The sequence below is a fragment of the Notamacropus eugenii genome, chromosome 1 (assembly GCF_028372415.1).
Source record: "Notamacropus eugenii isolate mMacEug1 chromosome 1, mMacEug1.pri_v2, whole genome shotgun sequence".
In the NCBI taxonomy this organism is placed as follows: Eukaryota; Metazoa; Chordata; class Mammalia; order Diprotodontia; family Macropodidae; genus Notamacropus; species Notamacropus eugenii.
The window spans coordinates 94332583-94345474 of NC_092872.1; the positions used below are offsets into that span (position 1 = coordinate 94332583).

Genomic DNA, 12892 nt, shown 5'->3' on the forward strand with positions numbered 1-12892 from the left:
TCAGTAAGCTTGACATCTGGTAGGGAAAATACAACCTACACACAAATATTAGGCTGAACATAGTTCTTCGCTACAATCCTACCCGAATATCTCCTAACTGCAAAATGATAATGGATTTTCAAAGGCTATAGCTGTGGAACACAAGATCTAAGAGGGCCTACCAAGCTAGAAACGCTATAAGCATAAGCCTGTAAGACCTAAGGACCAGCCAACGTACCAGAGGTTCATCATCAAAGTAACACATCAGCTCATTTTGGCCACATTCTCTCATTAAATTGTCTTGGGCAGGGGTGGGGAACCCGCAGCCTCCAGGCCACCTGTGACAGCCTTCCAGGTCCTCGGGTTCAGCCTTTTGACTGAATCCAAGTTTCACAGAACAAATTCTTTTATTAAAAGGATTTGTGGAGTGATGTTTGGATTCAAAGGGCCGTACCTGAGGACCCCGGTAAGACATCTGGCCTTGAGGTGGGAGGTTCCCCACTCCTGACCCAAGGGCATGGAGTTTCAAACAAGAGACAGCTTGCCACATCCTTGTCAGGAGATTATAACAGAGAATGTGGGCAAGTAAATGAATCTCTCTTGGTCTCAGTCCCCCTAATCTGTACCATGAGGGTGCTGGCCCAGGTGGCCTCTAAGGCTCCTTCCAACTCTACATCATGATCTCCAGTAACTGCTATCGAAGATCACTCGAGGGTGGAGGCAGCGATCAGGGAAAAGCACTACAGAGGGTGCCGCGTTTAAATCGAGCTCCGGGGGTGCAGAAGTCACGTCCTCCGTGGGTCAGCACGGGCAGACGTGGGCTGGGCGTGTGCCCCCAAAAGAGAAGGGCCACCCCAGGGCATTCTCCCACGCCGCAGGGGGGCTCATCAAGTCCGAGCCTTTCATTTTACAAACGGGAAAACGGAGGCCCCCGCCCCCACCCCCACCCCGACTTCCTCTGTACACGCGCTTTCCACAACCTCGTTCCCGACGAGGCTCGAGTCTGGAGTCATGCACAAGGGCAGGAAGTGCCGGCTCCTCCCCAAGGCACTTCCCACTAGAGCCCCGCTCGCGTTGCCGCTTCTGCCGTCAGAGGCCGCGGGTTCGAATCTCCAGCTCGGCTTTTTTTGGGAGGGCAGGGGATGAAGTGTCCTTCTCAAGGTCACACAGCTAACAGCGTGGCTGGGCGGCCTCAAAGGCCCCAGGCCTGACACGACACCACCGGGGCCCTTTTCACGGACGGCCTCCCAACGCTGACTGAAGCGCTCCAGCTTCTTCCTCTCCACCCTTCTAAGTCGGCCGAAATGCGCCGCCGCGGACGAGGATCCAAGTTGGGGAAGGAGGCGTCGACTTGGCGAGCGCGCGGCCTCCTCCAGGCCTCCAAGTCGGCCGGCCCAGGCGCCGAGATCGAGCCCCGAGAGATCGATGCTCGGCGGCTTTGACCTCTGCAGGCTAGACTAGTGGCTGCTGACTCCCCCGCCCCGCCCCGCCCCCCTCGCCCCGCCCAGAGCAAAGGGCGCCGAGGCCGGACAGTTTAGTTGAGCGGTCCGAGTCTCTTCCCCCCAGCTCAGACTGCACGCCGGTGCCAGCGATATGGCGGAGGAGGAGAGGGACATTTTCCTCAGAGCCCGGGGCAGGACGCTGGACGCTTTCCCTGAAGGTATGCTCATTCTCGGCCCCGGATGGGGGGGGGGGGGGGGGCGGCACGGGGAGGAGCCGAGGCCGCGAGCGGAACGTGGCAGCGCGGAGGGGCGCCTTTCCGGCCGACCCTCCTGGGCCGATGCTCCCGGCAGCCCTGGGGGGCGGGAATAGTGGGCGCGCGGCGTCTCCTAGCGACGGAGTTGCGGCCTCCGGGAGCGCCTGCCTGCTCTGGGAACACCGGAGGCTCCGCGTGCTCCGCCCCGCTTACCCCCCGCGGAGGGCCGCCCTGGCGGTGTCTGCTCGATCAGTCTTCTCGCACCCTCCTCCTCGGCTTTAGGGCCTTTCCTTCTTGAATTGGGGAGATCCCTAAGTCACACGCTGCACCCCCATCCCCTGGGGCGGTCCCCGCGCCGGACCGAGCTCCGACCCGCTGCCCATTTCCTGGTGCTGATCCGGGAAAGGGGGCAGATCCAAAGCCCTCGTGTCCCAACGCCGCTCTTTGTTAATGATTACTTGGCCCCTGGGAAAAATGTGTGCGTTTATTTTTTTTTCACCACTGAGAATGCAAAAGCTTAAACTGCAAAAGCTGGAATTATTTAATTTGGAAGGTGGATTGGGGAAGAAAATAGAGGATTTGGTTACGCGTGGTTAACTGTGAAATAAAACCTTATTGGGAGTAGAACGAAATCCTTGGAGAGAGCCAGTCTCACGTCTGAGGTTTTGTTAAGTTTTTCACTTTTGAGCAAAACAAAGTTCAGTTTGGTCTTATTGAAGCCCCTGCCATGAGCGTGGCACCGAAACTGCGTGCGAAAAGAGGAATGGTTCTTGCCTTCCAGTGCTTAGGATCTGGGGGTGGGGAAAGGAGGGAGGGAACGACAGGTTATTCAGAGGTAATTAAACATAGAGTACTTTGAGGTAGGAGAAAACACTAATGTCTGGGAGGATAGGTCTAGATTTATATAGCCAGTGGCACATTAACTCAGTATTGAATAAAGATCCGAGAAGTGAACAAGTGCTCATCAACCACAGGGACAGTTTGTGTGAAGGTGCTGAGATGGAAAAGAGAATTATTATTGACAGCTAACTGAAAATGAAGGGGAATGGAGAGGGAAGAGTCAAAGATGATTACTAGATTGTAAATCTGGATAATTGGAACAATGGGGGCAACAAATGGGTAGTTTGGGTTATTAGTTCATTTTGGAAATGATCAAGTTTGAGATAGTGAGAGTACATCCAGATGCATATTCGTGAACACATTTGTTGAGATGAGACAGGTCAGGAAAGAGATGTAAGCGGATTTTAGAAATGAAGCCGACCTTAGAGATAGGGTCAACCCCTCTCGTTTTTAGATGAGGAAATAGGCGCACATAAATTAAGTCTGGCACCCTCTCTAGGGCTACCCCCTCTCTAACTCCAAATTAAACTCATGAGTTGGGTCCCCTAAAGTGCCCCTACTACTCTGCGTTCAAAGATACTCAGTGTACCTTCACTCCTAAAACTATAGCTCATGAGTCCCCACTAGTGTTTACCTTTAATAGTTAGCTCAAAGGCATTTACTAAGAAGGCATAATAAAAATAATAACAAAATATTCATCCCATAAAGCTGGGGTTTACTCTCCCATAAATATTGTGTTAGTAAGAAGTTATTTTTCTTCCTCTTTCGACTCTCAAGTGAATAGGATTTAAGTGAGGCAGTGCTGAGTAAAGACAAGCCTCAGTCTCCTCCAGAGTGGTTGGAATCCTGTGGCAAGACAGAGTCAAGATGGCTGTCAATGACCTTAGCCATTTTGAACTTAGATCTTTCTAAACTAGGTCTCTGAAGCACAGCCCATTCTGTGATTTAGGACTGGGTAAGAATTGAGACAACAGATGACCTAGTTTGCTATCACAAAAAAATCTGTCTGAGAGGGGAAGACCCTCTGAATTTCTGGGTACCAAAACCAGTTGCTATTTGCTTTCACTCTAAGCTATCAAAACCCGAACAGAGCTTGGGAAGCTTGAACTAGGACCTATTATTGCTCATTCAGTGAAAGCCAGAGTGATTTGGGTTTAAAGGCATAGTCAGGAGCTCCATTTGAATCACAGTGGACTTTTTCAAAGCTTTTTTATTTTTCCAGCCTACAGAAATCATTAAGAAAAAAACCAAAAACTTCTGCAGGCCTGGAGAGGAATACATTTAGAATAGGAAAGGAAGGTAGGGGAGGAATAAGCATTTATAACACAGCTACATTTATATAGCAAAGTGCTTTTTAAAAAAATACAAATCCTAGTACACCAGTAGTAATGCACCTACATAAGCAGTGGTGGCCACATCATCTCATATCTCTGGCACTTCAAAATTTCTTTGATTTCTTGAGGTGTCCTCATGCACCTTCTTTCATGATATAGTTATCTGGCTTCCTAGACCTGCCCTACTCGGTGAAGGTCTGCCAAGACTACTTATCTCTTAATCTATAGTTGATTCTCTGCTGCCAGGGGTTACTCTTTTAGCCAGGGCCATTAGTGGGAAAGTAGGGAGAAGAAGGGTCACACTTCTCAAAACTGCTTCCTACTTTGATACTGGCAAGCTTGCTTTTTAAAGACCACCAGGGATGTGACCAGTCTTTAGTTTGTGTTAGAAGTGAGCCTGTCTAACAAGCCCCCAACAGTGAGAAACATGCTTACCTTAAATAAAGAACAATACCTGTTGTGAAATCAGGAAAACTTTTACTAATCTTTATGTCCATTCCCCCTATCCCCTGAATAGACGGTTAGCCTCCCCCAGTAAGGTTACAGGAAGACTACAACATGTACAGGAAGATGGGGCTTCTTATACTGTTTTCTGAACTTTGGATCTCTCGAGACACCGTCCCCTGATCATATGACTCCATGTTCTCCTCTCTGATAGACCTTTCCTCACACTTGGGTCTGGGCATTAGTTTCTGACCTCTAACCTGTCCATGCTAGGTCACAACCCTTATCACCTAGGAATGTGGACAACAGAAATTTCTTACTTCCCACAGCTTAGCTGGTAGCAAGCTGTCTGTCTCATTCCATTAGGGAGAATTCCTTCACACTTTATAAAGGAGTAACACGATAACATCTTTGCACTTCAGGTGACACATTAATACTTCAGCTCTCAGCTACTTACCTTCTTCAGTGATTTCCATTGGGTCTGGGTAAAACTAGTTTCTTCCTCTCCCAAAAGTAAGTAACACAGTAGCACATAACTTAGCTAGAGCTTGAACTCAGATCATATGATACCAAGTCAAGTGCTCTTGCTTTGCTATACTGTGTCTCAATTTGAGAGTTATCTTCCTAGAGATGATAATTAAATCCCTCAGAACTGATGTGTTCACCATGGGAAGGCTATGGAGAAAAAAAAATGCCGTTGTTAAGAATAGAGGCTTTCGAGACATTCATTTGGAGATGAGAGATGATTGATTGATTAAGGAAGATTGGGAAGGAAAAGTCAGACAGGTCCTAGGAGAATTAGGACAAAACAGGTTTCATGGAAGCCTCAAGAGTTAGGTCTTTGTGAACAATAGTTCTATAGATGTATAGAAATCTGTAGAAAAGATGGAGCTCACAATAGTGACCTTAATTTTCTCATTAAAGTAGGGAATAAGGGTCTGCTTAAGAGTGGTGTGTATAGTGTAGAAGGTTTTAACAGGAAGTAAAAGGTTTGGAATAGCTGCTTGTAAACTCATGAGTTAGGGGAAAACAAGGATTTTTGTGTAGCAGTGAGGGCCCAATTGAAATTAGCATGAATATGTATCAGGCCCAGTGAGTATGTCTTCTTTTAGCAATGTTCAGCAGTATGGTAGTGTGCATGAAGAAGGTTGATAATGTAGATAACCTGGGGTTGTGGTTTGCTAAAATGTGAGTGAAAATAGGATTAGAGGCCAAAGGATTCAAAGGCGGAGGTCAGTGTATATAATGAGTCAACAGCAGGATTAAATTGTGAAGGAAGGAAATGGAACCCTAGAGCTAGATTGATTGATTATGAGAATATGGAGTACTGGAGAGACCAGAAGTTACAATGAGGACAAAGAATAAAACAGGACAAATAGAATGAGGAGGAATGAGGCAGAGAAACATGGAAGGATAAGGAGTTGTGATCAAAGAAAAGAATTTCAGTACAAGATCATGGAGGTAGTACATTTGTGAGTGATAGCAAGATCCCTGTGTTTACTAAGTTAAAAATATAAAGGACATTGATGAACTGGGAAACCAATAAGTTCCAAAGGACATAAGTTTTAAGTTCTTAAGTTTGAAAGAAGGCATTGGGGTAGAGAGGAGAAGCTACTGTCAGCCAGTTACTGAACTCTTTAAGAATGGAAGGAGAGTGATTTGCAGGCCTATAGAAACTGACTTTTATGTACCGTCCAGAAATGTAAATATTGGCACATAGTCAATTTCATAGGATTTCCATGCCAAAACTTGATAACTGCTAATGCAGAAATGTAAATATAAAGAATTTAATTGAGTAGCCTCATTTGGGAAAAGAGGCATACTTTCTTTTCCCCAGATTTGTCCTATATAAAACTTGAGTGCAAACTGTCATAGGATCATAGATTTATAGGGGAAAGGCATCTCAAAGACTATCTAGAGAAGCCCTCTCATTCTAAAGTAGAAAAAAATGAGACCCAGAGGAAAAGTAATTTGTTGAAAGTGACTCAGGTTGTAAGAAGCCAATCCTCAGGATTCCAACCCCAATTCTCTTTCTACTTTGTAAAACTTCCTGGGATAGGAAGTGAGTTTCTTTCCTCTGTTGGAGAAGATATAAACCCTTCTGTTTAGCACTGAAAGCCCATTACAATGTAGCCTCTATCCCCATTGGGTCTGGGTGTGCCTGGAAAGAATTCTACCACTCCAGCCTTCTCGTCCAAGTAGAACTTATTGTTAATTGTTTATTGCTAATAAAAGTGGAGAGACCGATTGATACTTATATACAAGAAAAGACTGAGATGGTCTGGAATGGCAAGTAACCTGGGGGGGGGGGGGGGGGGGACAGACAGTGAAAGGAGTTAAGCTGTCTGGGTCACAGTGAAGGACTGTTGAAAGGATTGTTGAGTATCTACGTAGACTGGGATGGGCTGTATGCCTCAGATGAAATGCCAGTGACCTGAGCTGCTGAGAAATGTGTGGGAAAGTTTAAGGGCTTTTCCTTTTAGGGTTTCAGTCCCATTCCACCATCACCTCCACCTCATAGATTCCCTCTTTCCTATGAGGTGCAGGTGAGGCACCATCTTCTGAAGGAGACCTTTCCTGATCTCCCCAACTACTAATTCCCTTTCTCCCCTGTTGTACGTTGTATTTAGCTACTTGTATATTTGTTTGTATTAACTTTGTATGTATCTTGTGTATCTTGAATTGTATTATGATTAGGTATTATTATATGTATGATTATATATCTATATAATATCTTGAATTATATATGTGTGTATATATATGAATATATTTGTGCATGTGTGTGTCTATATACATATATAGACGCACATAAGTACATACATACATATACATTTAATTTGTTGCCTTCCTCATCAGAATGTAAATTCACTGTGATTAGGGATTATTTTATTTGTATTTATAACCCCAGTGCCTAACACAGTGCCTGACACATGGCAGGCACTTAATCCTTTTTTTATTGTTGTTAATTAAGCCCTATGTGTCCAGCTCAATACTGAGTACTTAAGAGGAAAATACAAATTGGACAGCTCCTTCTGTCACTATGCTTACATGGTAATGGAGGGAGATCACAACTATGGGGGGGGGGGGGGGGCAGGAAGATGGTAAGTGGAACTATGTGACATTTCTTCTCACCCAACCTTGCCTGGAGCAGTAGTTATATCATTTTGATTGCCATTCTGAAAGGGAGCTTAAGAGGTAAAATGGAAAATGACCAAGTGAAGATTAGGATAGTTTAGTTCAGATAGAATGTGGTAGAAGTTCATAAGAGAAGGTAGTAAAATGTAATGTGTATAGTAGGAAAGGAATTGTTAAATTTTTTTAATTTAAATTTATTTAAGTTTTCAACATTAATTTCCACAAAATTTTGGGTTCCAAGTTTTCACCCCATTTCTCCCCCCCACCCCAAAATGCGGAGCATTCTAATTACCCCTATCACCAATCTGACCTCCCTTCTAACATCCCTCTCTTCCCTTATCCCCATCTTCTCTTTTGTCCTGTAGGGCAAGATAAATTTCTATACCCCATTACCTGTATTTCTTATTTCCTAGTTGCAAGAACAATACTCAACAGTTGTTCCTAAAACTTTGACTTCCAACTTCTCTTCATCCCTCCCTCCCCACCCATTCCCTTTGGGAAGGCAAGCAATTCAATATAGGCCTTAAGTGTGTAGTTTTGCAAATGACTTCCGTAATAGTCGTGTTATGTAAGACTAACTATATTTTCCTCCATCCTATCCTGCCCCCCATTGCTTCTATTCTCTCTTTTGATCCTATCCCTCCCCAAGAGTGTTGACTTCTAATTGCTCCCTCCTCCCACTGCCCTCCCTTCCATCATCCCCTCCACCCTGCTTATCCCCTTTTCCCCCACTTTCCTGTATTGTAAGATAGGTTTTCATACCAAAATGAGTGTACATTTAATTCCCTCCTTTATTCGAATGTGATGAGAGTAAGCTTCATGTTTTTTCTCTCACCTCCCCCCTTTTCCCTCCACTGAAAAGTCTTTTACTTGCCTCTTTTATGAGAGATAATTTGCCCCATTCCATTTCTCCCTTTCTCCTCCCAATATATTTCTCTCTCACCGCTTAATTTCATTATTTTAAGATGTGATCCCATCCTATTCAAATCACCCTGTGCTCTCTGTCTCTCTATGTGTGTGAGTGTGTGTGTGTGTGTGTGTGTAATCCCACCAACTACCCATATACTGAAAAAAGTTTCAAGAGTTACAAATATTGTCCTTCCATGTAGGAATGTAAATAGTTCAACTTTAATAAGTCCCTTATGATTTCTCTTTGCTGTTTACCTTTTTATGCTTCTCTTGATTCTTGTGTTTGAAAGTCAGATTTTCTTTTCAACTCTGGTCTTTTCATCAAGAATGCTTGAAAGCCCTCTATTTCATTGAAACACCATTTTCCCCCCTGAAGTATTATACTTAGTTTTGCTGGGTAGGTGATTCTTGGTTTTAGTCCTAGTTCCTTTGACTTCTGGAATATCATATTCCATGCCCTTCGATCCCTTAATATAGAAGCTGCTAGATCTTGTGTTATCCTGATTGTATTTCCACAATACTTGAATTGTTTCTTTCTAGCTGCTTGCAATATTTTCTCCTTGACCAGGGAACTCTGGAATTTGGCCACAATGTTCCTAGAAGTTTCTTTTTTTGGATCTCTTTCAGGAGGTGATCGGTGGATTCCTTCAATATTTATTTTGCCTCCTGGTTCTAGCATCTCAGTGCAGTTTTCCTTGATAATTTCAGGAAAGATGATGTCTAGGCTCTTTTTTGATCAAGGCTTTCAGGTAGTCCCATAATTTTTAAATTGTCTCTCCTGGATCCATTTTCCAGGTCAGTTGTTTTTCCAATGAGATATTTCACATTATCTTCCATTTTTTTATTCTTTTGGTTTCGTTTTGTGATTTCTTGGTTTCTCATAAAGTCATTAGCCTCCATCTGTTCCATTCTAATTTTTAAAGAACTATTTTCTTCAGTGAGCTTTTGAATCTTTTTTTCCATTTGGCTAATTCTGCTTTTGAAAGCCTTCTTCTCCTCATTGGCTTTTTGAACCTCTTTTGCCAATTGAGTTAGCCTATTTTTCAAGGTGTTATTTTCTTCAGCATTTTTTTTGGGTCTCCTTTAGCAAGGTGTTGACCCACTTTTCATGCTTTTCTTCTTTCATTTCTCTTCCCAGTTTTTCCTCCACCTTTCTTACTTGATTTTCAAAATCCTTTTTGAGCTCTTCCATGGCCTGAGACCACTGAATATTTATTTTGGATGTTTGGGATACAGAAGCCTTGACTTTTATGTCTTTCCCTGATGGTAAGCATTGTTCTTCCTCATCTGAAAGATGGGAGAAGATATCTGTTCACCAAGAAAGTAACCTTCTATAGTCTTATTTTTTTCCCCCTTTTTTGGGCATTTTCCCAACAAGTTACTTGACTTTTGGGTCCTTTGTCAAGAGTAGGGTATACTCTGAGAATCTGTAAGATCTCAGTTCCTCCAGGGTGGCACAATCAAGCGTGTACTGGTCTGCGTGTAGAGAGGGATTTTTGTGCCCAGAATCTTACCTCTCCACAGGCACCTGGCTTCCAGTTCCACCAAGTCAGTGCTGGGGGCTGATTTTCAGATAAGCTGTGGGGGCAGGGCTGCCACTCAGTGTGAGATAAAGAGCAGCTCCCTCAGGGCATCTACACAGGGCCAAGGCAAGAATGGGCTGCTCAGTGCTCCCAGGGTTTTTAAGCTCCAATAATGGATGGGGCTGCAGTAAGGACTGCGGTAGAAACTGCTGCTGCCTGCTGATGTGGCCTCTGTGGAGGCTGCCTAAGGCCAGAGCTATGGGAAGGCCCTTCTCCCTTCCTGGCCAGCTGAAAAAACACCATCACTGACCTTTGGTGCCTGTGGGTTGAGGGATCTGTGAACCTGCTGCTACTGGGACTGGAGATTCCGGCAAAGGCTGGGCTGGGTTGGGCTCTGCTCCAGTCCAGTGTAACCTGGGCCTTTCAGGTCACCCTGGGCTGGAAATCTCCTCTGCTCTGCTGTTCTCCACTTCTGCTGCTCCAAAATTTCTTGAGAGTCCCTCTCTACAAGGTATTTTATGGGCTGTGTGGGGAGAGCCTGCATTGTGTGTCTTTCTACTCTGCCATCTTGGCTCCGCCCCTAAAAAATATTTTAAGAATTCCAAGAGAACATATTAGGGAGGAGCCAGAATCAAAGAAGGCAGCATTGAGGAGATGGGATCTGAAATGGATCTTGAAGAATTGTCAGGATCTTTACAGGTGGGACTGGCAGGAGGGTTATTTTAGACATAGGGAACCATGTAGATAGGCAAAAACACTGAGGTGGAAAAGCATAGAATTCATTATAGATGAAAATGAATAGTCCAATTTGACTTTTTTGTTGTACGTAAGGGGAGATTGTGTGAAATGCACCTTAGAAAATAAGTTGGAGCCAAATTCTGGAGGGCTTTGAATACCAGACCTAGGGTGTTCTTTATTTGGTAGTCAGTGGGAAACTATTGAAAAGTTTTGAGTAGAGGAATAACGTATAGTATAGACCATGCACAAAGGATTAGCAGAAAAGAGAAACGATTATGGGGTGAAATTGTTGTGGAAAGAAGAAAATGACACCTTAACCCACCGCTTTAGGTTTGAATAGAATCTCTATATAAATAAATATAGAGAGAATCAAGAAGGGGAGTTTCTGCAAAGGTTATAGCATAAGTAAACGAGTCCTTGTGTCATAGCAGGGGAACTAAAAAGGTACTGACTTGTCTGGATGATTATGTTGAAGAATAGTGTGAAAGAAGGTTCATGGAGGCCCTCTGGGGGGGGAGGTAGAAAGGAAGTATGGGAAGTGTAGATGATATAAAAACAATATGTAAAAATGTTCTTTTAAAAACATTTTAAGTTAAAAATGATCAAGTAGGTAAGATGATACCCTATTCTGAAGGTCTTAGAAACCAGAAACCCAGACAGGAGAGTTTCAGTGTGATTTCATAGTAGTAATTTCCTGTTATGTGATCTTTTATAGTTTACAAATTGCTTTCCTTGCAACAAAACCTGTAAGAAAAATATAGTAGTATCTGTAGTGGTATACAAGTCTTAGACCTCTTTTGTCAAGAGAGGGAGGTCAAATCATTTTTGTCACAGGTGGTAGAGCCAGGACTTGAACCAACCAGATGTTCTCTTGATCCATTGCTCTTTCACTGTAAGGAGCCATTGTGAGTTCTTAAAGAGAGGAAGGAACATGTTAAAGAATGGCATATTTTGTGATTCATGGAAAAAGCATATTAAATGATTGAATGATCATGAGATTAGCTACAAGAACACTATTCTGCCACGAGCTCAGGAAAATCTAGAGACCACAAAGGAAGATTTTGAATAAGCTTGACCCAGTAGTGGGAAAATATGCTATCTTCCTGGGGTGTACATTTTGCATGTGATTGAGGACTTCCCAAGAGCTGTCAGACCTGAGGGAAATGATGGAAAAATCAGTTTTTTTAAGGACATGAATAAAAGAGTGGAAAAGTCCTGTAAGAATAATGTCAGAAAAACAGTTGCAATGTGAACTGAGACTCTGGATAAATAATATTGTGATATTTGTACAGATTTGTATGGTGTTTTTACCTAGTGATGTTTTTACCTTTCTTTGGAGCCTAACATTGTGAGGTAGGTATTTACAGATGAAGGAACTGAGGCTTGGCAAGGCTAAATGACTTTCCCAAGATCACACAGCTAGTGTTAGAGACAGGTTTTAAATTCAGATCTTCCTGAATGGAAGTTCAACACTATCCATTATGTCACACTGCCTCTATAAATACCCAAGTCAAGAAAAAGGACTTTTTTTTTGCTATGCTCTTAGTAATAAGAATACCAAAGAGAGGATATATTCTTTGCTACATGTAGATAGAACCCTGATAGCAAAGAGAGAACTAAACTCAAGAAAATGATCTTCAAGCTGGGAAAAATGGAACAAAAATGATTGATAAGAGTTGAAGCCTGAAATAAATAAGGAAAATAAGTGAGTTCAGTCATTTGAGAATATTAGGCTGTATCATAACTATCTTTGTTCCCCAGCACCTAACAAAGTGCTTTGCACATAATTGATACTTAATGTTAAATTGAATATTGAATTGAATTATTCACATGAAATTGAATTGAATTGAATTGAGTTGTTAGGCAGCATCAATAGAAGTATAGTAACCACAGCAAGGCAATCGATAGTCCTATGTATTTTGCCATGATCAGTCCACCTCTGGGGTTTTATGTCCATTTCTGGGTGCCCTTTTTAAAAAAAGGATATTGACAGACTGGACTGTGGCCAGAGGAGAGTAACTGATTATAAAGCTTTAGAAACCATGCCTTGTAAGGATTAGTTGAAGGAACTGGGGATGTTGAATTTAGAGAAGATTTAAGTGGGACACAATAATCTTCAGTGAAGAATTGCTATGTGGAAAAAGAATTAGATTTGTTTTGCTTGGCTCTAGAGGTCAGAAATGAGAGCTATAGGCAAAGGTTATAGGGAAGATTTTGATTCAACGTAAGGAAAAAATTTCTACAATTATTCAGATAATGGAATGGGCTACCTCTGGGGAAAAGTAAATTCTGTG

At 43.1% G+C, this 12892-nt stretch overlaps 1 protein-coding gene across 1 annotated transcript in view; it reads left to right on the forward strand.

The window, feature by feature from the left end:
- Window positions 1-1410: 1410 nt before the first annotated feature.
- The window catches only part of CPPED1 (calcineurin like phosphoesterase domain containing 1), a 133564-nt gene continuing 122082 nt past the window's right edge, over window positions 1411-12892 (forward strand). Inside the window, exon 1 of the mRNA XM_072609917.1 lies at window positions 1411-1639. Within this exon, the coding sequence (XP_072466018.1) occupies window positions 1573-1639 (67 nt within the window). The 5' untranslated portion in view covers window positions 1411-1572. The remainder of the gene's footprint in view (window positions 1640-12892) is intronic.